Source organism: Athalia rosae, chromosome 1 (genome assembly GCF_917208135.1).
Source record: "Athalia rosae chromosome 1, iyAthRosa1.1, whole genome shotgun sequence".
Taxonomy (NCBI): Eukaryota; Metazoa; Arthropoda; class Insecta; order Hymenoptera; family Athaliidae; genus Athalia; species Athalia rosae.
Window position 1 is genome coordinate 21684662 of NC_064026.1, and position 27664 is coordinate 21712325.

The 27664-nt window shown below is 39.8% G+C and overlaps 1 protein-coding gene across 7 annotated transcripts in view; it reads left to right on the forward strand.

Moving 5' to 3' along the window:
- Positions 1–27664, forward strand: part of LOC105691393 (synaptotagmin-7) — a 169508-nt gene that overhangs the window by 101048 nt on the left and 40796 nt on the right. For 2 of the 7 annotated variants that reach the window (XM_020855444.2, XM_012409837.3), the window contains exon 1: positions 26567–26918. The exons of 4 other annotated variants lie outside the window; for them this stretch is intronic. Coding sequence is in view for 1 of the 3 variants with exons in the window: in XM_012409838.3 (XP_012265261.3) it covers positions 13099–13187 (89 nt within the window). In the remaining 2 variants the exon portion in view is untranslated. Of the gene's footprint in view, positions 1–10881; positions 13188–26566; positions 26919–27664 lie in introns of those variants that run through there. One more of the 7 variants, XM_012409838.3, reaches the window with a different exon arrangement.

Below are 27664 nucleotides of genomic sequence, written 5' to 3' on the forward strand. Positions count from 1 at the left end.
CACCAAAGTAGGACACGCTTCAAGTCTATGTTACAGCTATAATAAACTAGTCGACAATCTAAGTTTTTAATTATTCCTGAATTACTATGTAAACGGGTAAAACGACATTCGGATGATACAGTCATCAAGTTCGAGTATGATCGAAATGAACGGTGACTATCTACCTATATATTTATATGATCTTCAATAAATCTTCTGCATCTTCACAATCTCGAGTGGCCGGTCTCATTGTCAGTTTTTTTACTGTCGATTTTTCGTTTTTGTTCAAACGACATCGTTCAAACAAATCGTCAATCGTTTTAAATGTAACAGATAGATGGGAAGGCAGGGCATCACAGGGTAGCCTGGCAAAATGGGGTACCCCCAAAATTTTGTGAAAATTTTCCTAAAAATGATCGAAACGGACTTTAAACATTTTGAATTTCGCAAATTTGTTATTTTTTTACGAATAATTTCAAAGAAATATTGACGATAGTAACTTCAAAGGTTGATATAATTTTTATTACTAATATCCAATGACATGATTATTAATTATTTTTTTTTTTCTTATATGCTAACTGGAAGTCGTTTAATTTTTTTCAAATTCAAACAACAGAAAGAAGCTCGGAAAGAAGTTTCATCGTATTTAAGTTTTACAAAGCTCGGGCTTTTTCGCCATGCCTTCCCCTACGCATGTAAATACATACCGATACATAGTCTCATATTTTGTATGAATATTCATACCGATGGCTTATCAGCCTTCGAAATCATCGTTTGCGTTGTATGAAATATGTATCATGTCGAAAAACATGGATATAATAATACACGAATGATATGTATGCATTCATGAATACAAGCTGGGACATTTTTTTCCATTTTATACATTGTGGGGTCCAAGCTGTTCTTCTGTGGCGAAGCTGCACAGGTGTCAAAGTTGTTTTGTACCCAACGTCATTTACATCATTCTGTACTCAGATCGGGGGGCGCGTTTTTTTGATTATAATTCCCGTAACTATAGCCGGTGGCCCTCCGGACTTCAAGTGTCGTTATGTTTCGGGACTTCGTCGAAAAGTTTGAACCACCTCATTACTGGCATCTGCAATTAGCATTCCCATACCTGTATACGTAGGGATACCTGAGCTAAAATGGAGTTTAGTAACGAGGCTATACATATACACGAGTTAAAGTTCCCCCGAAAATCTTATCATCTTAAAGAGATCGTCATGATTACTCTTAGAACTCAGTCACGCTTGAAGATAACGAAATTATCCCGGGTGATACAGTCCCATTTTACTATTTTGTTAAGATATAAAAATCAATCACCGGTAATTTATTTCTACAAACTATGTACCTGAAGAATAATCGCCTACACGTTCGGCGCGAATCTTTCTTCATATTAACCGGCTCTCACTTCGCCTACTTACATACCGGGTGGCTTATTTCTAGAACTGACTCGGAAACTGAAAATGTGATCGAAAAAAGTTTTCAGCGATTGTACCGTCTACGTGGTGATGAAACAAGTATTGCCAAATTATACGCCTCGATACCGAAAGACAGTTTTGTGGAAAACTTTTTACGGTATAACTACTTTTAGTTACCGAAATATTCGCGTGGATCTTTTGGAATAAGGCACACCGTATATATGGTGGTAGATTGTTTGAAACGCATCGACGGAAAATTTTTAATCTCTAAGAATAATAAGTCATCTCCTTACAAAGTTTCACCTAATCTCCGCGTTCTCGGTTCGATAAGTAGTTTCGATTGATCCGAAGTACCTCTTTCATTCTTCACTTTATGGAATATCACCTGAACTCTTGGTTGAAAGAAGGTAGGTCAGGTGCTCGAGTTTCACACAGCTGAGTCAATGGGGCTGAGTACAGTTTCTTTATGCTTTTATCGCACTGTATATCTCGAATTTTCGCCCTTGAGATAATCAAGTTAAACGCAGCCATGCAGATACATTCAAAACGCCCGAAAAAGAGAAGAGAGGGCGCGGCCCTTGATTTATCGGATATGAGAACTAACGATCTCAAAGTGAAATTGAATTTCGCGACAATTTTTATACATTATTTTCATTTCTCATTTTTTTTTCTTTTTTTTTTTCTCTTCAGTTCTCATGCTTGTAATAATCAACGTCTTACACCAAAGCAATTGGAGGCGTCGTTAAACCTCCACTGCACAATGGGGCGACGCGCGATGAGGGGTTGTGTTATTAAATCTCGTGCGATGAAAGTAATGAGAAAAAAATTTTTCATATAAAAATAGAAGAGAGTCTATCATTTATCGGGATATTCGGAGCGGGTTTTAATTTTATGACTCTTAATATTTTTATTCACGCCGGGCACGATCGACTTCCCACAATGACCTGATCCGAATAGATGCGTCCTAGAGGATTCGTACTAGCAAAGCTCGTTGTGTGAATTCTGTTTCTTTGAAACTATGTCAACTTGAAAATTTCTTTATTTTTTTTTTTTTTTGTACAACTTAGTGTCTCGGTAGAAATACGTTAGGAAACCGTCGCACTAACGATTTGAAAAGTATTTTATTTTTGGCTCTGAAAATCTCAGCAATACTAAGAACGCGCGTATCGCCTCCAGACGGACACAATAGAGCAATAATAATAAATTTGAAGGACAATTGATCAATCAGTCTTCAAGTTTCCTTCAGCCAATTGCCAAGCGAATAAAATGTCACTCTGCAGCACATCTCATTTTTCGAGTTTCCACCGAGCGCTTCGAGATTTGATTGAACATCAATTTTTTAGGCAAGGAAACTGAAGCACAAATTAAGAACCCGCAAGTTTCAATACCTCATTCTTTTATACGTCTGGAAACTTCTATGATATATTCCCACGTCAATTATGGAGTTTGGAATTTGAAACATTCCTGCAGGATTTGACAGACAGATGCTTGCAAAATGCGTACATAATGCGGAAAATATGCTAATGTTCAAGCTGATGGACTCGAAAAGTTTTTTCAGAAATTTTCACGCGTTTAGTATCTTCAAGTAATTTCAAGATCACGAGTATAAATTCTCCTTCTTGTATTCATTTTTGTCTCTCATTTCCAAAGTCTACCCGGCGAAGGATATACACGAGCTTGCAGTGCGGTCGGGGAAAAGGTTTCCCATCCACTTATAAGCTGGTTAATGATTTTTCGATAAGCTTCAGATGTAATTCCTCGTAATTTTTGGATGAAATAATCCGATTTATGTGCTTACAGATTAACACGGGTGTTTTCAGTGAAGCACAAAAAACCGCACAAGTGGAAGTAAATTAAACTTCAGACAGAAAACTATACATCGAAGAATTGTGTAGAGTACACAGTTGCGTATTTATAGATTTACCGCCCCACGTCACACGGGGATGCTAATAAAACTTATACAACGGGTTTACTGCGATATCGGTGTACCCGAGCGTTACTTCACAGCGTTGCATTCCGGGTGTCCATTGATACCCGTGGACGTTCAACGTTGAACAATACAACAATGTTGTTGGCTATGAAACAATAACTATCACATCCAGATGATGGGGCAGATAGTCGCATCTTTACTTCTTAAAAACTGAGTTGGAAAATTAATTAGAAGATAAAATACATCTGCGAAACTTTTCCTAAGTATGAAAATTAGCTCTTTTTACCTCGTGTTCAGACTGAGTGTACCGCCGTAAGCCCCTGGAACGAATGACCATGTAATATATTCGTTTTTAAAAATTTTTACTCAATATTCGCGGTCGCGAATCCTCGCCAAGTTGATACCGTAGGAAGGCGCGAGCGCCAGCCAGTAATCTTTTCTCGAACCAGTTCTTTATGCTTCGAACATTTCTTCTCGTTCACTCAACGCATCATCTCGATCCTATGAACACCGTCACAATATTCCAAGCGTCGCTAAAATAGAGATGGTTGAAAGAAAGTACAAAGCTGTCCATTACGTAATGTTAGATTCGACGTAACTGCAACGCCTTCCTTGGTATTGGTCCGGGCGTTGGTTCAACCCTCGGTCTATTTAGACTCCATAGTATCGCATCAACGGTTCCCCGTATACAAGATAGTACCTGTGCCAACACTTGTACAAAGACGACTTTTTTATCAGAGGTACGTGCGATTCGATTCCAACGGTCCTTCTCACCCCCCCCCCCCCCCCCCCCCCCCTTATTCTCGCTCGAAGAATCTTTGTAGCGGAAACGATTTTATCCTGGAAACGAGTCGATGAATTTATACTTCATGTATTTCTTGTTTTTTTTTTTCATTCGAAGTGTATTCGATGTTTTCTTACCCTCAACGACGCCGTTGTATTTTGGAAAAATGGAACCGGTGGCGCGTGCAACCCAAATTTCGCGATTTTCCGCTACATGTTTCGTTTCACAGCGATTCGCGACTCGACAACGTATAGTTCGCATGAAAATTGTTGGAAATATTCGTAACGACGCCGTATAATATCTGTTGCGCGAAATGGATACATTTTGCTGTAGGTATATCTGCCATTCGAAGTAATAGTTTTGAGTTACCGTATAAATGAATATCCGTTTTTTGGAGAAAAATCTGCGAGCTCTTTCTTCCATATAGAACGCACGAGGTGATCAATAAACGATCACGCGAGGACTCCGCTCCGAAAATATCTTATTCGGAGTTTTTTTTTTTTCCACGCTGCAACCTTTTCTGCGTGATGTTTTCGTCGGCGTTATTAGGGTCGATATCGTATACGCTCGCATACGAAGCGGCGTAGGGACGACGCTTCGAACGTTTCAACTCGCCCCACTCGAGAAACGCGCGAACGTCGTAAAGAAGTGAATTTCGGGGCGGAAACTCTGAACTCTAAACTGGAGCCCATCTTCGACCCGCACGTCTCCGTCGAGGACGATGTCCTTTGGTAGGCTCGACAAGAAAGATTTTCGAGAGGCCAGGTGACGCCAACCAGACAGACACATTATTGTCCCTCAGTAGCATATCCGGCCTCTTCACCGTCTCTGGCTATTATCGGATTACGAGAAAAAGTAATTTAGAGCTTGGAGATTGAAAGCCGTACGAAACACTCAGAACTCTTCTCGTAAGCTTTGTTCCGGATCTGAAACGATTTTCCGCTTTCGTACTTTTCCAGACTATATAACGTACCTGTACATATATACCTCGGTCTTATTATTTTATTTACTTCCACTTGATTTTTCTTTTTTTCCTCCCTCTTTCTCCCTATCTTTTTTTTTTTTGTTTTTTTTTTCTCTCACTTTTTACTGTACCGAAAAATCTAGGCAAAGAATCTATCGATCCCCACCGTACATGATCGGCTGTACGTACCAATTGCCGGATAAAACTGTAGTAGATGCACATACATAAATCACAATGTACCAACCTATATTTCCCTCCATATACTATATCATATATCTATATGTATGTCACTCGCGTCAAGGCCACCGAGTACTTTGCGAGATATGTACAGACGTATACGTATACCGAGGTGTTTATAACGAGGGAGAAAGACCGAAGGGAATCGGTTAACTATACACGCGTTTTATATTTCAGAAATGTATGTACACATCGCCGGATCAGATGAAATTCTCAAATCTCATTGAAAGTCGGCAGATCCTGTATACGTACATAATCTCAGTTTCGCTGAATTTCTATTGAAATTGAGAATCCAAAGATGAATGAAACAAAATAAAATAAAAGTACCTAAAATCTTGAGATAAGAGCTGCAGGAAAATGATTTGTCGAAAAGCTTTCGATCGATCCGTCATGCGCCACGGATAAACAATACGTGATATTCTTTTGGAATCCAACGAAGCCGAAGACTAAACGAATTGAAAGTGTGTGTATATATTTTTATTTCTCTCCTTGGACGAAAAACAAAAACGAAGAAACGAAGAAAAAATTCCACCTCACTTTATTCGAATATCTCTTACCCAGCTTCAACCGAATTAAGAGGGAATTATCAAAGAATCCGAATGGAGTGTTACGTCGAAAATATTTCCGCCCGATCCGTTCTCGCGTCACGTGATCCGCTTCTTTCCACTCACAATCAGATTTAAAAAAACTTGTAAGAAGATAAATCCGATCCAGCCAACCCTGAATATACTCTCATACTCTCATACGTGCAATCGATTACGCACAGGCAGTTGCGTATAATTCCGTCATGAAATTCCCAAAGGTTGCTTTTGATCAACTATTTCCTCTAATTATAGGTATTATAGCGTGAAATTGAATACGCACTGATTAGGATCGTATTCCAGGCCCAATTTCATGATCCGGTTGAATCACTCCGATATGCGTTGTGCTCGGACAGCGGTTTCCGTGGACCTCAACCGACTACCGTTTATACGTACACGCATTAAACTTCGACCATCCCTCCGACTTCGTTCGCCACTTCATGGCTACTCCTTCGCACGAGTGGTAAATCTAGGACGACCTCGTCGTTTGACGGACGAAAAAGATTCGGGCAACAGTTAATGACACGGAGCGGATAACCCGCGAATAAAACCTCATTGCCACCGCGTGTAACATCAGTCGGGGGAGGACGGAAATTTGCTCGTGTAGATAGAATCGCGTACGGCCCAAATTCTCCCGTTATAATAATAATAATAATAATAATAATAATAATAATAATAATAATAATAATAATAATAATAATAATAATAATAATAATAATAATAATAATAATAATAATAATAATAATGAAAAACAGAGAAAAATGGAGGAACAGAAAGGGAGAGAAATGCTCACATTTTCTATGACCTTGGTCCGCACATAACTTCGAGTCTCGTCGGAGAATTTTTCTTGTTCCGTTTTTTTTTTTTTTTTTTTTTTTTCCCTCCAACCCCCCAGAAATGTGAAAGAAAGGAATAAAATGAATGTTCTGCTATTTGTACATAACATCAACGCGAATTGCATTGTTTTGACTGAGTGTGTAAATATGTATTTGTATATTGCGTATTGTAGTAATGCAATATGAAGAGCAGAAAAAGTCGAGGGTAAAATGATGAGGAAAAAAACACGTATTCAACGGCGAAAATGTTTCTTGAATGTACAATAAAGGTGTGCGTTACGTATATAAAATAGCGGGAGGGGCGTGTAGATCATGAGCAGGCTGCTTCGATAAAAATCAATGCCCTGAAAAAGTGATTGGGTGTGCGGGTTTGGCAGAATATGCATGGTTTCATTTGCGGGGGCATAGGTACTCGTCATTTTGTCGAAATGCGTAATTTCACATCTGAAATGAGATTTACATATCAGCGTCATGACGACAGCCGTTGCGTAGCTGCCGGAATAAACGAGGCATAAAGGATTCGTGAGGGATGCCCCGCGATTCTGTGTACCTATATATATTGTACGCACCTATATAGTATTACACAAGGGTCGCCTGTGCGGTCAGATGACGTCATGAATAGAAATATCTTTATACGATCTATAGCCCGGTTCGTATCTAGGTACAGACTGCGAAGCGTCGCGACGCCTGGCGTTGTTGCCTCACATACCAATGCTCCTCAAAACGATAGATGGATATCATCGCGTGCGGAGCTTTTTCATGAATTATTCGGTGACTCGACTTCACGTCGAAAAAACGTTGAGAATCGGAAGCTGATGCCGTTGACCTTGCGATCCATCTTTAGAGAACCAACGATTCGACCCGATCTTCACTTGGAAAAGTTTACCCAGTTTACCCGGTCTATCGATTTCCTCCTTTTCGTCATACATAAATCTGGGCGAGCGTTTCGGGGAATAGTGTCGTAATTTTTAACCAGATAGGTATGCGAATGAAATTCCGCAGCTTCTGTTTTATTTGGCGCGTGTCAAACATTGCTCCTATACAGAGAGTTGCGAGATGAAAGCCCGAAAACGACATCGGTAAAAAGACTGTCTGTCACTCTAGGAGGGAACAAAGCTGAAGAAAAATCCGGAAAAGCGGAGATGGCCGAACAAGAAAGGCGGGATAAGAAGGGATAATCCTGGATTGATGCAACCCAGTGGACGCCTTTCTGTGTTCTAATCTCAGAGATCCATCTCCCTTTGTCTTTCATGCCGCTGAAGGGAATCAAAGAAAGCCATCAGCTTTGCAATTCATAAAATGCATGTATAGAAAACCGGACCAGAGGGTCCTCTCTTTTTATTCCGATAAAAAATGGATAAATATTTTTACTCGTCGTCTGATACGTTGTTGCCAAAATCTTTAACCGATTGCGCGTACGAAGAACGATATAGTGACCCGCTGGAACTAACGATGTGCCACCAACTGTACGGTAGGATATTTCATGTTAACGGCGTGAGACGAGCGCGGAGAGCGAAGAGGCTCGCCTGTCGTCCCCTCCTCGCGTCAGACGCAATCCCACGCGTGGTTAAACAACTAAGTGATAGTTGTCACGCTGCGACTAACCCGAAGACACATATACATATAGCCTCTGTTTCGCCTTTAGGTAGTGGTTTGTAACAGAACCTAATTGTTATTTAGAGCGCGACAACCTACCTGCACCCCATCCATTTAACGTCGAGTGTACAGCTATAGGGCTGGAGGCGAAAATCAGTAGATCCTTTCGTTAACATATAGATATACCGAACGCGTCGTAGACGTGCCTCCGTAGGTATAGTTTCGGATTCGGGATGTTGGCGCAAAAATGACCAACTGAAACCGAGTCGGGTCTGAAAAAGTTCTTATTCAAGTTTAGGATTAAAACAATGCTTGTTCGGAATGTGAATTGATATTTACTCAACATTTCACACGGTACTGGAATAACAACGATCCGGCCGACCTCTGCCTCTGACATGTTGTGCATGTTCATTTTACCGCCGCTTTTCGATGTTCCGAAGTATCTGCACAGACGCGACAATAGCTATACTCATCATTTTTCGGCACGTTTGATTTTTCGCATCCATTTTGTGACTGCGCCGTAACACGTTATTTCACTCAACCTGAAAATTTATTTTTGTCTCGATAATAATCTGCTCCCTTCATGCGAATCTTATTTTGCAAAGCGACGTGAAATTTGATGTGCCTTGCCAATACCACCTACGTATGTACCTAACTATGCTAGTGCGTCAAAATAACAATTTTAACATGCGAAAAAAATGTTAATCCGGTAACTAAACTCCCCTAACTGCTGCTCAAATTTCATCCGCGAAATCCATGTGGTTCCAGGAATATAGTACACGTACAGTACATCGCAGTTTCACACGTCTATCGCGTGGCCTTAAATCGATGCTGAAATTGCATTCGTTTACGCCCTTGAACGTACACTACGTTACAGGATATAATCAGAAGCTTCTCCATGAATCGTTATAGGTGAACTGTTATGTTATGGGTATAGCCGCCATTTTTATCGAATATAATGAGAAAATACTCGTACTTACCTTAGCTTAAATTGCGTCATTAGTTTTAGTTACACGCAAGAAACTCAAGAAAATAAACTCTCGCTTCTCGCGACTATTAATGTTATAGACGAAAAATGATATATCACATGTACCATATACTTCCATGCGATATAATAGGTATACGAAGGGTATAAATCCATATAATATTGCCATTTTTCTCCATACTCTCTCTTATTTTACCTCTAAAATTCTATTTCACACATCAATTCGAAATCCCCTTTGATTTTATTCTGCTCTATGACCGGAATCAGTCAAACCGTGTGATTTGACAATCCAGAATTTTGATTTGAGCCGCAGATTTCCGATGTATTTCCATCTGATGGCCGTTACCGGGGCAAACGATCCCTAGAGTATAGGTTTCAACGACTGCGCGCAAATCAATTCGGATGACCGATACTTGTATTCGATATATCTATACTTGTATATGCACGTAACTGGCGAGATATAAGAAACAGAAGTACGCAACCCACACTAATTTGGAATCCTTCGAACAGTTGACACAATTGATGATTTCTCTTAGAGAGCTTTTGGGTATTCTTGATTTTCTAAAGATTCATTGGAAGCTTTTCGTGCTTTCAGGAGGAGGACGTGAGCCTCGAAAGTATACAAAATATGAATTTTATATTCAACGAACTTGAACTACGTAATGTGATTAATGGTCATATTTTTAAACTCTGCTAAATTTCCTATCGGTAGGTTGGATCGATCACAGCGGGGCTCATGAAATTTCTAGAATCGCGTACAAGAAGAGCGTACCTGCGAAAATTATTGAATCACTAACAGTTGGTATCACATTGCTCGTTATGAAATTCACTCGATTTCCATGCGTTCCAAATTCCACCAACTTTTCCGAGATACTTCCTTCCTGGTTATTCACATCTGCTGCGACATTTCATCTTTCTTACTTCCACCGCAATAATTTCTGAAGCGAGCTTAGCGCTCGCGAATTTCTGGAACCTATTTGGGCTATGGGCTATTATACGGCCGCAGGGATTTCAGTTCTTGGACGGTCGCGACGCTTCCAAGTGTGAACCCTACACGTAGTACGTAACTTGGTGTTGGGCGACCCTCGTGGCCGATAGGTACAAGGTTACACGATATAAACCTGAAAAAGGAGAATGATCTCTCCAAGCGTTTATACCTACGCACTTCCGTTACGATTGGCCATATAGTAGCCGTAGATGGGTAAATATAGGAGACTCCCGATTCCAAGTGCTTCGAAGTAGTTATGTATACCTATGATATGTACACGTATTCAGGTAAATATGAGTGGATGTACATAAGATAGCTATGTATGCAAAACGGAAGAACTTATACCGTACCGAGAGAGAGAGAGAGAGAGAGAGAGAGAGAGAGAGAGAGAGAAAGAGAGAGAGAGAGAGAGAATGAGTCGGGGTGTGGATGAGTTGGATTCCGCGGTGTGCAAGGTATGAGAGGGGGTTAGTATACGGGGGGTGTTCGGAACAGAGTTGGGTGGGGGTGGGTTAAGGGAGGAACGGCGTCTAGGGGTTGAAGCAGCTGAGAGCGAACCGAGTAGGTCAGACCGTCAACGACAGCGGCAGTCAACGTTTGGTAGAGGGCGTGTCTGCCCTGACGTGCCAGTCAGTCGCTACTTATTTTTTACAACTACATCTCTCACGCTATATCTACTTATGAACTCGCAGCTGATTCATTTATTGATGTATAATTGTATAATATTGAGGTTTAGTTCGAAAATCGGGTGTACTGTACTACTTTACTTTCCTGTATACTTCTTCTACGTGCTTATCATTTTTCTATAAAGGCGAAGAGCCAAGGAACCGAAAAAGGAAAAAGAGAACAATCCACGTAGAAAATGATCTACTTTGCATCCTTATTTTCTATGCCATTTATTATTACCTAAGAACGACGTGCTCTGTATACTCGTCTGGTCCGTTTTTTTTTTTTTTTCAGTTTTTTCTTTCTTCTTTTCCGTCACCAGCGCGAGAATTTCTAACGTGCGGGAAACGAATATGTATAATTAAAATTCTTTTAACGATATACGAGGATTGAAGAGAAATTTTCGAATGAATCTACATACCGAGTGTGAATATGAAAAGAATAAAATTTTTAATTATAAAACACCGTTGTAATTAATCTCTTGATCGCTGTTGTTTCAAATTATGCAAGCTATCTTCTGCAGGGGAAGTTCAAAAGTTATATTATATGTATAAGCTATGCTTGTGATGTTGAAAATCCTGTGCCAAGTGTCTTAATAAGTGAAGTAAAAAATATTAATCAAGATATAATTGTTATGATAATAAAATTTGTCAAAGTTTCATTCCATATTATCTTGCTTTCGTCGTCGAATGTGTCGTTGAAACTTTAGATCCATTTGCTAACGGGTAATGATTACAATTACATTATATACACATATACATGGTAACTGTTATTGTTGTTGAATTGTTACTATAACCTATTGGGGATGCATAATAAATTTATCTTATAATATTAAAATTGTCATAAAAGTTGTGATCCTGTTGAGAGCAAAGTTTCCAAAGGCCTAAAATATCTAATTCTATAAAATATTATTACATTGCTAAGCATAATTCTTAACATACTATAGTCATCGTTATAGTAATCTTAAGAAATCGACGTAATTATTTCCATACGATAAAGGTTGAATCTATTTATTGTCAGAGTGTTGTTTCCCACGTAGTTGTGTGACAAAAAGAGCACTATTAATTCAACGAAAAAACTCGCCCCACTGAATTTACGTGAATTTTAACTCAACCAATTAATAAGCTGTGCCCAACCGTGACTGCAGCAGCGGACCCGTTTTTCGGATTAAAAATGAGATTCGAAGAACAAAAGTAAAAAGTAAAAACAATAAAAAAGCGAACGCAGAGACCGTTCGAGAGGAGTGGTTTGAATTTATTTGACAACCAAGACTTTGATTGGTGGTTACCCGGACAACTCGTGCGATTTTGGAACGCCCGGGAAACTTTTTTGTTTCTGACTCGTTTTTCGTCTTTTCGTCTTCTTTTGTTTCATTTATTCAATTTTTGTCATTTTTCATCAAAGACTTTGACAGTTATGAATAAAAGAAGAGCTTTACCGTGTTTGCCTGTAAAATGTGGACGGTACGAAAAAATACGATTGTAATTCGGAGTGAAACATAATTCAGAGTACCTACCGCTGATAAATCGACAACCAATTAATTTGGTGCTTTGACGAATTCTCAAGATGAACGGCGCGAGTTTCGTCGTATAAAGAGCTGGTGCTAGAATTCTTAATATCACAGCAAATATAAAATTATACAAATGAAGTAAATAAGGGATGAGATTTTCATAAATAAAACAAGATAAGCCTGGATTCCGTGGAGATGTAAATATACTAATTAAAAATGATTGTGAATAGAAAGCACACAATCGAGTAAAACTCGAAGACGAAGGTGCACAAGAGGATATCATTGAATTTCTTTCTAACACGTAAATTATGCCGCGCCTATTTTCATTATCGAATGAGTCTTCTGCAAAGGAAACGCACCTAGTATTGGTCGAAAAATTGTAATATATCGTTATCTATTTTGACACGTGGTTATAAATGACATAAAATAATCATAATAACATTAATAATAATAACAACGACAACAATAACCACAACCATTTAATAGTAGTAATAACAATACTGATAATAATACTAATAATAATAATAACAGCAGTGATCGAACTGGAAGTGAAATTGTGAAGGTAGAATTTGGAAAGAGTATTCTGAGTAGACAATAGTTGAAAACGTTTTTCTCTCCAAAATGGAGGTTGCAGCGTCAGCGGTACTGGACGGACTAAAAAACAATCGAATCGGCAAATTGGCGCTCTCGCGATTTCTGTCGCAGAGTCTGTGAGTAAAATTGAGCAATTATTTATTAGTTTTCCCGGTGAATTTATATCACCATTTAATCAAGATTACTGAGTAGGAAACGAACGGGACCGTATAATCCGAAACAAATCCATCCATTTTTCATTTATTCCAATCTTTACGTCCCCGGAACGTAGACTGCTAGAAAATATGGAATGAAAAATTACAATCCGTCTACGCATTAACATATATCGATTCGAATTACGATCGTAGTAACAAAAATTACACGAGATATCGTGTAATTTTTCGTCAATTATTATTTCATAAAGCCAAACCAAAGCATCCCTGATAGCGAATCTTTGTTTGAAATCCAAATTTTGTCGACAAATATTTCGTTGCCATACGGATAACGAAATAACAATAATCGAGCGAAGGGGATGTCACGAGCACGTGACTATAGATTTTCTACTCGTGCGTCGACGAGAAGCAAACATGCGATTGTAATCTATAGAATAAATTGTCATTTCTTACGACCTTTCATCCTTCTACATATCCTCGGAAGGGATGTGTCGTTTGGAAACCATATCGAGATCGTAACAGTGCTACAGTGCCACACGATTGCAGAAAGTGGCACTTGGCAAAACCCACGTCGTACGACGTTGATAAACAAATAATTTCCATTAATTGTCGGTGAACGGGATCATTGAGTATAGACAATTGCAGACGTGATGAATCAGCTCTCAAATTATTAGACTCAAAGATTCATCAGAGAGCGACGATGTAACCGATACAATTTTAAATGTTCCTGCAGCTAACTTTGAAATTTTCTAGTATATAATTGGACGGTTCGCGCGGGATTTCTATACGCTGAGTCTATATCGTAATAAACCTTCAGAAGATCGAGAAATACTATTCAGCGGTGTACAAAGTTACGAATACAACAGTGGGAAGATTCGCGAAGTACAAAGTCTTCTATATTCTCATCGTCAGAATCCCGTGTTTAAAGTTCGAAGATTCCCATTGCCCTCTATATGCATATATTTTATACAAAGGATTGTGTATCGACGAGTTTCAATGAACCATAAATCTTGAATAATGAAAATGGAGCACACATTATATACGCGCTTATTTATTACCCATCTTCGCACGTGTGGGTTTGCACAGAGATAATTTACGTACTGAATAAAGAGAAAAAAAATAATTTGTCCTCAAATTCCAATGTATCAGATTCCCCCTATAACACCAACGGTGAAACTAATTTTTTTAGCAAATTTAAAAAATACGAGTGATATTTAACTTCACCGTTATTACCCTGCTCACACGGTGATTTATTCGAACGCTTTGAATTCGCAGCTGCCATTACACATATATACACGTTTTATAAGAGACTCTCAAGATTCACTTGCGACTGTACTCCCTTTTTCTTACGTCACCGACAATTCAGTTCAACACTCCTCTTTTTCCCCTCGAAATTTAGTTACCCCAACATCTTACTTCTTTTTGAATCCATTTAGACTGTCTCTTTGATCTTGGTTACATGTATTTCGTTTTTTTTTTATTTGCCACATGCCGCTTCGGTAATGTTGTTACAAGTGTAACTCGCTTATCATTTTCACCGTAGCTCCGACTTTTCCCCGGCTTATCTTATCTTTCTTTATTTTTATAGAAAAATTCTTTATCCTCACGCTCTGTTATCGAGGTGCGTGATCGTAAGATGTATGATTTTTTTTCTCTCGCGCACATGTTAGTGAAACTGAGGATATATTTCATAGAAAATTGTGAATACAATCATCGGTACACTGTGCGTCGATTTTTGTATAGGATATATTTTTCCTTCATGAAGGCATATACGAGCGATAAAATACCCTCTCTTAACGCTCACTGTTACTGCCCTGTAGAAAATACATTTTCACTTATTATTATATATATATATATATATAAGTCCGCCATCTGCGTGTAATATCTTCCGTGCTAGGAAATACGAACAATATATAAATTCGCCAGGGAGATATCCCACGAGGTTATAACGACCATGTAGGTTATCCTAAATACCTTTTTCGCTTTTACTCTGCAGCTGCTGGTTTGTTGCTGTTGAAGTTTCCTGAAAAAAAGAAAAGTGTAAACAAGACCATTTTCTGTGCCCAACGAGAGCAATTTCACGCTTTCGAATGGACGATCTAATTTTTTACTCTCCGAATATGTGAAAGGCTAAAAATAAATAAGAAACTCTGGATTGCTTTAGCTATACGTGGGAAAATGTCGGGTGGGTCTTGGCGGTGGAAAAATATGAGGTTGTTATACAAGTTCGATAGATCAGTGAAAATCATAGCTCACGGTGTACGCTTTGTATATCTATATTCATAAGAATATCCCAAAAGCCTCGTTTTTTTTTTCACATTTCTTCTCGCTTAGTTTCTTTCTTGTTTCGAAGATTACTTGTATAGGTATCAGAACTTGAAGAGTATTCCTTAAATTACGATTAGCTGCATGGGTTACTTGGTAACGCGTATCATGCAGGTTTTGATCAGAAAAAACGCAATTTTTGAAGATAATCTCAACGGCGATCTATGATTTCAGTCAGAAAGCCCTCTCGATGTTTTCTCTCTTCCGGGAAACTGAGGTTTTCGAAAAAAGTTGAGACTGCATGCATCGCTATGGGCGATGAAAATAATACACGTGCATTGTATACCCCGTATACCTGTAAAGTATAAAACGTATTTCTGCTTTGTAATTGCAAGCGTACATTGCAGAGATGAAACTTATTGAAAATATAATATTTTCAATTTTTATATCACGCGGTACCTCTGCACATATTATTTCAAAAGTATTTCTTTCGTTGAATCTTAAACGCAGATACGATCGCTAATCCTGAACCGGCTTGCGGCTGTAATAATATCATCTTGTCGGCATAACCGTGGAAACTGTTATATATACAAACTCGGACAATAGGAATCCAATTTTACCGTTGATAGCTGAACGTTCCGCACATTGCGAAGCAGATAAATCTCGCGGTAGTTCTAGAAATATTGACCGCTGATATCGGGAACACATTACGGGCCGAAGCCACTTCTGCCGAAGGAGTTATGGAATTATTATAAGCTATCGGCAGAAATATCACTATCGTGTTATTTAACGTGCATTGCACGTGGGGTGTGACCTGAGTATACACTCGTATAGAGAAATGAATATAAAAATTAACAAATGTGAAAATCACGCAATTATTTTACATTCAATTGTATTGGAAAGTTTCCGTTCTTAGAAGAATATGCGCCCTTCTACATTCGAGGTTTGGATGGAATAGAAAGTTGGCAAGACTTGAGTAGCATAACACCGACGTTATCTGAATTTCTAATATTTTTTTAGGACTACGCCCTTCTCGTGGCATGAAGGTTCAAGTTCCCTGAATTTGGGCGGTTCGAAGATCAAACTCTCGAATCGCGTTTGATTTGAAATAACATTATTGTAAATTTTGATCACTTTTTGACGATATGCGCCCTCATGTCGGCGGAATCTCCATTTTTTTTGTAGACTGCACACGCTTGCGGTTATCACCCCTCGACACTAATATCATTCAATGCGACAGCATTATCTCGATGAGAAGTAAAGGAAGAGTGTGTTGTTTGTCAAAACAATCTTCTAATCGCTTTCTTTTCATCCGTTAAAATACTCCGGGAGACACTAGGCGCATGTAGTAGGTATGGATGGTATAGGTGGGTACGTACATACGTAGATACAATGCGCTTTTCTCGAGTGTTCCTCGAGGAGTGATAGTCAGTACTTAGTTCTCGTTGGTCGTATTTCTATATACTCTTCGGACTCGTTTGATAACTTGGAAAGTTTTTTTTTTTTTTTTCTTTAAAGTCACGTGAAACGGTACCACTGCGACATTAGATACGATTGGTAGGAGAATAGAAAGCGCAGTTGTCCGTTTCCACGTTCCTCCAACTATCGCTAGAAACGTTAACTACGTCAGAACGACGATGTTCACGAGTTGAGCTTGGGCTGAAAATTGAATGATAAATTGTGAAAAGTAGATTAACGCGGCACAATATTTCGTTAAAACGAACGAGCGATCGTTGTGCTTATATTCAATTGATATAATAATAAAAGTGAACGATGCGTTCGAACGGTTTGTTTCAAAAACCTGAAATGAATGAATCTGTACGAATTCATACCGCATTCATCATCAGACAGAAGAAATACTACGCTACTTTCGGTCTCGAGATGGGTTTGAATGAAAAAAAAAAGCAATTTCCGAGTATAATACAAACTGTATACGAGATTCAGGGATAAACCTTCGAATCAAAAAAGAAATAAGCTCGAGAAGGGTCTCGATAAAGTTTGACATTTTCGTTACACAGTTCAACACGGAAACCCAAGCGTATGTATTATAGGCACACATTAAAACATTTGAAATTGGATCTTCGCTTTTTCCCAGCAAGATTCATTCGGAACTTCTTCATCTTTTGTCTCTCAGCTTCGCCAAAACTAAACTTTCACTTCTATTGAACTATACAACCTCCGATCACCGGTACACGTTTCCTCAGGATATTTCAAAGTCGGGAAAAAAGGAAGAAAACTTGTTAGGATTATTTTCGTTGAATTGATAGCCGCAGGTTTAGAGCAAAGATGATGGGTTGGAATAAGTGGAAACTTTTCTCGTTGCACGATCACAAAACTACCGTCGATTTGAACTTGAGCGCCAAGCTCCCTTCGATTAAAATCTTTTTTCATTTTATTTTCTTCCGATTTTTTTCCACCTTTTCAACATACATACTTTCTTTCGCTTCTTCCTTGTTGGGAAAGAAGTGTAATATTTCTCTGAACTTTTTTTTCGGCGAAACAGGAAAGCGTATCTTTTCTGCAGTCGCAGCGAGCGTTGACGCGCGTATGGCGTCGCGCCGTAACACCGTCGGGGAATATTTATCTTGGCGATGGGATGGCAGGGCGTAATAATACCTAGGCCATCGGCAATATATCAGAGCTACCTCACATGTACGTACATTAACGCTGTACACGATACCTGAACCTCCCATGTACTATACTATAAACAGATGTGTATCCAGTATCCTGCCATTTTGCACACATCGAAGGCACTGGACCTCACGTAAAATCTATTTCACATGCAGATATTATCGCTTCCTGCTCTACACAGAGTTCGCGGTTCGAGGAACGAGGTACAACCGATATCTATAATATTTTAAAACCTATATTAATTATGTTCCCCCCACATATTCGACATAGCTCGTATTTCTGTGTATATATCGGTGTATGTACGTACGTACATACATCTTACGATTCTGTAACTATGGTCTGATATTGTATCGACGTAATCGACCCCATCCAACTAATTAAAACGAAAGCAATTTTTCCCAACGCTCTTGGAGGACGGGCTTCAATTCATAAGACATTTCCTCGTGTATATAGATACATCTCCAACAAATTGCCAAACTTTTCGAACGGAGGTTACCTCTGTTAGCCATAAGCTGCTGATGATTCTGAATAATTTTTTTCTTTGCTTTTCTTCGACAAACTCTCGCAATTACCGCGTTACCTTATACATAAAATCAACTACAACATCACCTCGTACCCACCCCGCAGTTGGAGGATATCCATGTAATTTTTTAATGACTATTACACGCCCGAATACTCCCCCTGCGATACAAAGTTATATCCTCTCGCGGAACAACCTTAAGCTTCTCAGCTTACGCTCACTCGGCACTTCACGGGACGTTTTTAAAATAATATATTATTGATTGTACACGCTTACGGTATACGCATAAATGTCTTTCGAACTTATACACGTGATATTTATATGATACATTTATTATTTTATCTTACTCACTGTTCAAAAATTATACAACAATGGCATCAGCAATTACAGATCCGATGTAGACGCGTGTTCTCATTGACATGCGTATAATTCGAAGGCATACAAATCCTCAATCTCGATGCCACCCGTGGTTGAACGCCGCTATACAGTTGCCACTAAAATCGAAGGGTTAGTTTCAGGCCGAGCTATACCGCCATAGATCGAGCATATTAGAATTTTCGTATGATTAATTCATAAGGCACACTGCCGGGTCTGAGTTAGCGTTGGGCTGGGTTACAACGGTCGTCCATTATTTTGTAATTGTTATGTCTTCGGCCAAAGCCTGCACAGAATGTTCGGGTCATTCCGTGCGAAACAATCATGGCCCTAGGGTTTCTGGCACACATAGGAAGTCGTTCACTTCACGCTTTACCCATTTCTTCGATTAAACAGAAACCAATCCTTACTGCATTCGTATTTATATTTATGTCGACTCTCCTGTGAGGACCTACCACAAGAACACATGGTATACCGCGTACGATCTATACTAATACCAGCCCTATCGCATTGTTACACAACATCATTACCCTTTGAGGCTCGTGCTCTGCACCGCATATCAGGCTCCAACGTTCAGGTTCTGGCCCTAACTGCGTACCGAAAAATCGCTATCTTCGGCACCATGCACGCCCTAATTTTTGGAATATAAAAAGTCGTAACTATACGTGACAAATAATAAGTGAAGGTGAAAAGCCAGTGGAAATGGTTGTTTTTGCGGGAATAAATCCGAAAGTAACGACCAAACCGCGATCGGGGGTAGAAGGTGAACCGGGTCTCGCGGTATCACGTTCGGTCAGACGCCAAAGTAGTATAACTCAGCGTTACCTCGGACCTCAGCGCTGGCTATCGACCACTGTATACAGATAAGCTATGGTAAAGTCTTGCGAAATCACATTCTATTAGCCTTTATCACCGGGTGTTACCAACCGAGCATAAACCACTGTATGTATATTGTACATACTGTACGTATGTAGAATAATATCAATTATAGAGCTCTTTCAATATAACGTACTACCGCAAATTAAAAACCACTTTAAGCTTCATACCTGCGCGTTGCGAAACTTCCGAAATTTACAAGTACCGTATACGTACGTACAGGGGTTGTATACAGTTATAGTCGAGCTCCTTGTTCTCCGGAATTATCTACGAATCGTGTGTCTCTTGGGGGATTACATTAGCATACGTCGTTACTACGTCTACTTGAATTTTCCGCTATGTCTCTAATTCTACCGAGTGAGTATTATACCTGTGCAGTTTATGCTGCAACGGCAGTTAAATGGACCGTTATATCTTCTCGAAGTTACTGAGAAAGTGGTATCTCAAAAGAAACGCGAACGAATCTTTCCCTTCCGAGTTAGGGAAGTAAAATTTTTACCATCGAAAACACACATCTGGTTCAATGCCGAATATTGACGATTTGTTGGTATTCGAGGGTCTTTTTAATAATTGCATTTGTCTACTCAAACCGAACAGTCCGCGCCGGTAGTATTTGAATACCCGATTTTCCGCCACGATAACGTCCTCCCGAGCGATCATCGTTCACTGATTAGCGAAAATTTGATGGTTTCCGTAAACGAATGATAATTGAATTATTCACCGGTGACCAAGTTGTGGGAAACATGGTAGTCGTGGTTTTGGGGTAACGTTTCGGGTCGAACAAATTTAATCAAACGAAACAGAGCCAAAAGCTCTGTTTAACTTATGTCAGCTGAGTGAACTTCTTTCGGAAACAAGCGTTGAACGGAAAAGCTTCACTAATCCGGTGTGCAAAGTTCACACGGCATTCTGTACAGATACAACGTTAGGGGTGGTTTTGTTCTGTCGATAAGACAGAAATTTACCGGTAAAAGGAAAGTCAGAGGGTAAGTCACCGCTTGGATGACGTTGGACTCTTGCACGTTGGAAGTGGATAAGAGTAAATGTATAACATTGGTCGGTATGAAACCACAAAGTTATGATTCGTTGATTTCAATTTATTTTACTCAAAGTACAGGTAATATTTAAAAAAAAAACCTTGTTTTACGGTACGATCTTTTTTTATGTTAAATCGTTCGGTATATGTACTTGGAATCTTTTGTAACGAAGAAAAATTGCCATCATTTTATTACAATTTCGATCTGGATTGAAAATAATTTCGATTTTCTATTCCGGTGATAAAATTTTTTCCAAAATTCACTTGAGGAATGCGGACGATTGCAATTTGGTCCAACAGCCGATCCAAGTGGGGCAAACTCTAATAATGTTAGCCGTAAGCGATTTCAATATCAGCTCTTGAATACGGCGACAGGAAATTAAACGGACTATGAATTATGCTCTGCGCCAGTTTAACAACTATTATATTACTCTTCCACTCGACCAAACTTCGACCGAGCCATGTATATTACTCTCTCGGTCAGAGAATCTTTCCGATAAGAGATTCCCATCGGACTAGATCAATAAGTTACCTGCAGCATCAATGCTGTCCATGCGAATAAGTTTCGCGTGGAGCGATACCATGCACGTTTGCGCATCACGACACGGTTGAAAAAATTCGAAGATCGGTGGACTTTGAAGTACGAAAGTATATCACATAAAATGTTTGAAATCACCTCGCGATCGTAAACCGCCTATTATCGACATCGATTCCTTTCGCCTGTTGCAACATAATCTTCGGTGTAACGATAACGTTTCCAGATGTCTGAAATTCTAACGAAAAAATAATCAGAGATTCGCAGTGACCTAGTAACACGCGGATTGGGGTTGGCGAGCGAAAACAAGAGAGAAATAAAAGAAAAAAAATCCAAATACGAGTACACGAAAAATTCAGAAGCAGAACATCCTGTGTTACCCGTGACCCACATTTCTAGTTATGTTGCGGGGTTCGGAACAGGGTACAGCGCGTCGAAATAAAAAGGAAAAAAGACACAACTAATTGATACGCAAAAGTTTCTTCATTTCGAACGTTAATATCTCTTTTCGCTGGAAGCTGTACACATCGGGCTTCGGGGCATCTCAATTAATTTGTTTCTCATAACGTCTGGCCAAAATACATTTGTACTGGTGAGAACGATTGAATACATGATTACTCTGTTAACTCTCGTTTGATCTACGTTTCACGACGATGAGGGAAGCTACTCGCTGTTAACGGCATCCGCGTCTTTTATCAGCCTCGACGGAAATAAAGCCATAGAATTGTTGAATCTAATTAACAGCTCCAAGAAACATAATTACCAGTCTCGCGGTATGTACTGACTTGGTACCAGCACATCGTTCTATTGAAATTAATATTTCAATTAGCTGTTTCGACGCGCAGATACGGGCGCAGTGAAATGAAAAAATAAAGAAAGTTGACGATGCGGATGAGAATTTTTTTATTCTAATACGGTGGAAAAAATTGCAGATCCTTCTCTTTCTCATCAACATTTACGTTCGTGCACATCGATATCGAACCGGGAACCTGTGGCGCCAACTCGTACGACGAGATGAAACTTATTCCCGTCCCCGCAAGTCTTTCGGGATACTCGGTTGGACTGAATTCCTTCGTCTCCCCTGGGGTCAAATATTCGCCACTTTTGACCCTCGACCCTCGACAATTGCCGGTCGAACGAAGTCCCCACGAACCACTTACGACACTTATTCAAATACGGTCTTAGCCGAAGTGGAAATTTCACCAGGCAGCTAGTACCTGTTTTTTTCGACGTTTTACATCCTTTTCAACCGTATCACGGAAAATTTATTTTCGCTGCACCTCCGCGGTTATTATAATTATTCGTGTTGTCGTTGGCGTAACAGCGGCACGAACAGTAGGTGGAAAAGAGTAATATGATGAAGTCTACCAGAAACTAATTACGCGATTGATCAAAGTACCCATGAATTACAGAAATATTCGCAAAATGCATCACTTATGCTGCAGCAGACGTAATTTCTAGTTGAATTCGCAATTAATGTGGAATTTTACCGTGGATTACCAATAATATCTGCACTAAATCAATCCCTTTACATTTTCCGAGTTCTGAAGTTCCAAGCCCGCGGTATCTATTTTCAAAGCAAGGGTCAATTTACTTACAATTAGTATACTTTACGGGAAATCGATTTGAAAGCGACTTTTTGACGACAATTAAACAAAGAATGTCACTATCGCCATGGCTTCGCTCGAAACGTAATGATGGTTGCTGTTGGAACGAAGGCGTCCTTTATCGGCGCAAAGTGGCAAAGACCCTTCGCTATGAATATGCACGAGGTTTTCGCCATTTTATTATACCCATCCACTTACCAAACTTCCTTCAAAGTTCCCACTTCCCACGAGTCTTTTCTTTCACAATAAACTCAACGCGACGACTTAAAGAAAAGAAACCTCAAATTCAAGGCTCATTTTCGTGTATAGGATTATACACCGCCCCCCCTCATTAGGATTCGCTCCTCACACCCGTTCCAAATTGAATAATGGATCCCCGAAGAAATTGGAGAAAATTTCGGAGGGTAAGGGTTGAAAATCGATTCTTATACGCAGTCGATGGAAATATTATCGTTCGGGCATTATATACTTATTATTGGATATCATACGGCCAACGTGTGTCAGCTGTGGCGAACCAAATAATGCGAACCTTATTCCTCAAGTATATGTACCTTTCAAGTGACCTTGTGGCTTTTTGAGTCGTAAACGCGGCCTTACCCTCTTCGGAATGCTCTCGTACGTACACCTACCCTGTCCGACCATAAATATATATGACACATGTGTCAGACGTAAAGAGCGCGCGTACAACGAGTCACGCGCGACATATAATAAATTCCGCATGTAAAAATCCATATGTGCGCGGCTTGCAGTTGTACAGTCTCTTCAGAAACATGGTGAATAACATTGGGTTGGTAATATTTTTTTTTTCTTAGTCCAAAACACTTGAAAGCTTCATTCGAACACGGCCGAGTGATTCCTTCGCAAAATTTACCCGATGTAATTTGGGAGATAAAAAGTTCATAAAATGACTGTACAGAACTCGACAGTTTGAGGAACTTTAATGTAACGAATTTCTCGAAAATTGAGACTTCGTTCTTCCTTCCGGTCTGCCGTTCTCTTTGCGACTGGCTTCTACCTTTCCATTAGCTTCATTATTTTTGCTCCATTTCTCTGTACCTCTCTTTTTCTCTCAAATGAAAGCACAACTAATTGAAATGTTGCAAACTGTCAACGTCAACGCCTCTCGCTCGCGCAATAGCGGTTATAATACGTGAATACTAGTTCAAAATGAGGGCGACTCGTAATATAGGTTTCATTTCGACATCTCTTTGAATTCCGAGTATGAAAAGGTATAAATTCACCTCTAAGTCTAACATAGCCCTAGGAGGAATATATCCTCGTCTATATTACCATGTCAAACGCAAGAAATTAACGCTTGCATAATATAAATAATCCTCCATATATCCTGCCGTAATTCTGTGTTGCTTTCTTCTGTTCTCTGGATGAATCATCGCCAGCGTTTCGGAAATAAAACAAGAATAGAGAGAAAAAAAAAAAAAAAAGAACACCGAAAGCACGGGAAAATCCTTCAATGACAAGCCAGCCTAACATGTTTACTTTTGCTCCCTCTGCATGACAATGTCGTTGACCTCTTCGCGTGACACCGAACACCTCTTTGCGTGATACTGGTTGGATCGTGGAAAAGCACACGCAACACGAAAAACTTGAAGTACCGTTTCGCTTATCACTCTCGCACAATTGTCCACGCGTCGCGATGGAAAAGAAAGAAACGAAAATTGTGGCACGTGAGTCTAAGATCTCGTTCCCATCACCCGCGGAAAAGAAGTTCTCTTCAAGCGATCGACGTTTTATTTTTTTTTTTGTTATCGTTCTACGAGATACGCGATCGATTCCAATCTTCCGCCAGAGTTTCAAATATCCTGCGAATTTTATATCTCTTGTCATGTATCGTGTCGTGCGTATACCCGGGCGGATCGTGCGATTTTTTTCTTCCGATATTTGTGCATGGAACTCGTACACGTCACGAGCAACCCTTTGTCCTCGGGACCGCCCTCGGCAACATCACTCGCTTCATTTTCACGTTGTCTTTCATTTCTCCGGTCAAAGTACGAAAATTTCTCCCGTATTATTCAATGTTTTTCGCAACGATAAAGTACGAGTTAGGCGAGACCGCCGCTGCCGCTGACGCTGTTCATAGGTGATGGTGAAAAAGAGAATGGAGGTAAACTGCCGGCGGGTCTCATGAAATAATGTGCGTGTTACTCCGTAACTTACGATATTTATGAGTATGCGTACATCGGGTTGTATCTTCCGCCGCATCCAGGTATTTTCACCCCTTGGTGGGTGCGTTGAAATATCCTTTCTTCAGAGACCCATTCGCCCAGACGTATCATTGTAAATTTTGTACAACGGATATTTGTTGTATTCATTTTCCTTCTCTTGAACTTGACGGCACCTTTGTTGCTTCGGGTGAATAGAAGAATCGCTTTTCATGCTTTTGATGTGTTCTTTAGCGTTGAGGTTGGAAAGGTTTAATAATCACCCCGTCTCGCCTGTTGAAAAACTATAAGGAATTCTGGGTAACTGATTGTGAGTGTAATGCATGCAAGGGTCGCGTCGTCGGTTCGGAGCTATTGTCTGAATTTATTTGACCTTTGAGCGATCTCTGACAATTACATTATAATACCCGTTACAGGTGGTCGGATGATATTAATGTAGAGGGAATAAAATTGACGAAACATCGAACGGTTCGGCTGTGTATTTCTATGCAAAATCATCCCTTCAGCCAGTTCGCGGAATCGAGAGATTTCTGAATTTCCACGCTCTCGCAAAGCTATGGATGACAATCGGTTAAAATCACAATCGCTAATTACCCAGCCCCTCGACCAACGCATGCCACCGTCATAATTTATAACGCGGATAACTCTCGAAAAACAAACAAACTCACATACATCGAATCACCGATCTCACCCCCGTCCCCTACCATGTTTATCTCCGCCAAACCGAGCCTCCAGTTTCTCAAAATTCTCTCACTATTGCAAACAGATGGCTCGCAATAATTTTCATCTCGCTAAATCCCCGTATATGAATTGCCAAACAAATCGCAAACACAATTTTATTCGCCTTGAATACAAATCAACCAACCGCCGTTTAAGGCCCGCTCGGAATAAGTGTAAAATAAAATGACAAGGAGATGCCATAATTTGAAAAAAAAAACTAATGAAAAAAGTCGGTATATTCAATTTTGAATTTTAAATCACCTCGTCGTAGGCGTCGGTTTGTCACCTCTTTATTTCCGTGATTTGAATTTTGCACGTGACAAAGCTCGCTACGGGCACTCGTCTCTACATTATGTGCGTAGTTTACCGAAGTGGCGGTACCTACTTAAACATGATGCACCTTCGCGTGTTATACCCACTTGCTGACGCGGAGTACTCTTCTCGGTGTAACGCTCACTCTCCGAACGAATTTACGATGCTCATCTGTTTGCACATCCCTCCGCTCATTTGTTTTACCAACCCCCAAGATGGCGCCAAAGTATCAAAAGCTCGCGGGGGTTGGGATCCTAAACGCGCGCGTCGCGACGCTTCGAACCACCAGTCAGTGGTGCGACTCCGTTTGAGTCAGACCGGTGTCCGTTATTTTCAATCAAATTGAGTATTCTAATCATAGGTATCCCAGTTTCATTAGACAGAATGCAAGACATGACATAGTGTCTGACTGGACAGTGATACTTTCTACTGTGATAAAACAAAAAAAAAAAAAAATTAGATTCAGGCATTGACCAAATCAAATACATAGAGTCGTTCGACTTATACTGCTCCAATTGCCTGTCGTGAGATGAAGTTCAGATAATCGTATAATCCTCAGCCACATTTTTTATAGTATTTATTAATTAATTATGTCAACGCCATCAAATCTCGCCATAAACCAACCCCTGGTGTGTTTGGTAAGATGATAATTTGAAACAAACACTTTTTGTACACGTACCTAAAACGATGTGACTTTGGTTTTATGGTGTCTCTTTTTTTTTTTTTTTTTTTTGTACTTTGTGGTTTCGTAACTATTTTCAGAATTCCACGATAATTATATTTTAATATTATAACAGTGAACACTAATCCCTCGTATCTGAGTGTTCGCACAGTTCACGGGAAGATCCCCCTTTGTTATAATTATGCGTTAATTACAAAGTTATATCTCATGTATATACCGAAACTAAATAGTAAGTTTCGCTTTGCTCGGATGAGAGCCATTAAATATGTGCATTTACAATTGATTCGCCATACGCGGACGTTCTTATACGATTCGTCGTTATGTCTCAGCACGGAAAATCGGCCGAGTACCTAACGATGGCACCCAATCGGTTGAACCTGTAATTCACACAGCGCTGTTCTTCTCGGAGTAAAATCCGTAGCACAAAGGACCTACGGTTGGAATATAAAGTGGGCTCTCCTCACTACCCCGCACACCGTCTTCCTTTCCTCCTTCCTCTACTTTTCCCATATTCCTTGCTCCAATTTACCGTTTTCAATCCGCCTCCGGTTCATTTTAGATATTAGACATGGGTTACCCCGAGAATCCCCTTCGGTTATACGGGGTTAATGTATCGTGAGCGAGAGGTGGGTTGCAACGAACCCCAGATTTCACTCCGGACCCTCTGCTTGGCCTTGTCTGAATGGACCCAGTCCGATTGGT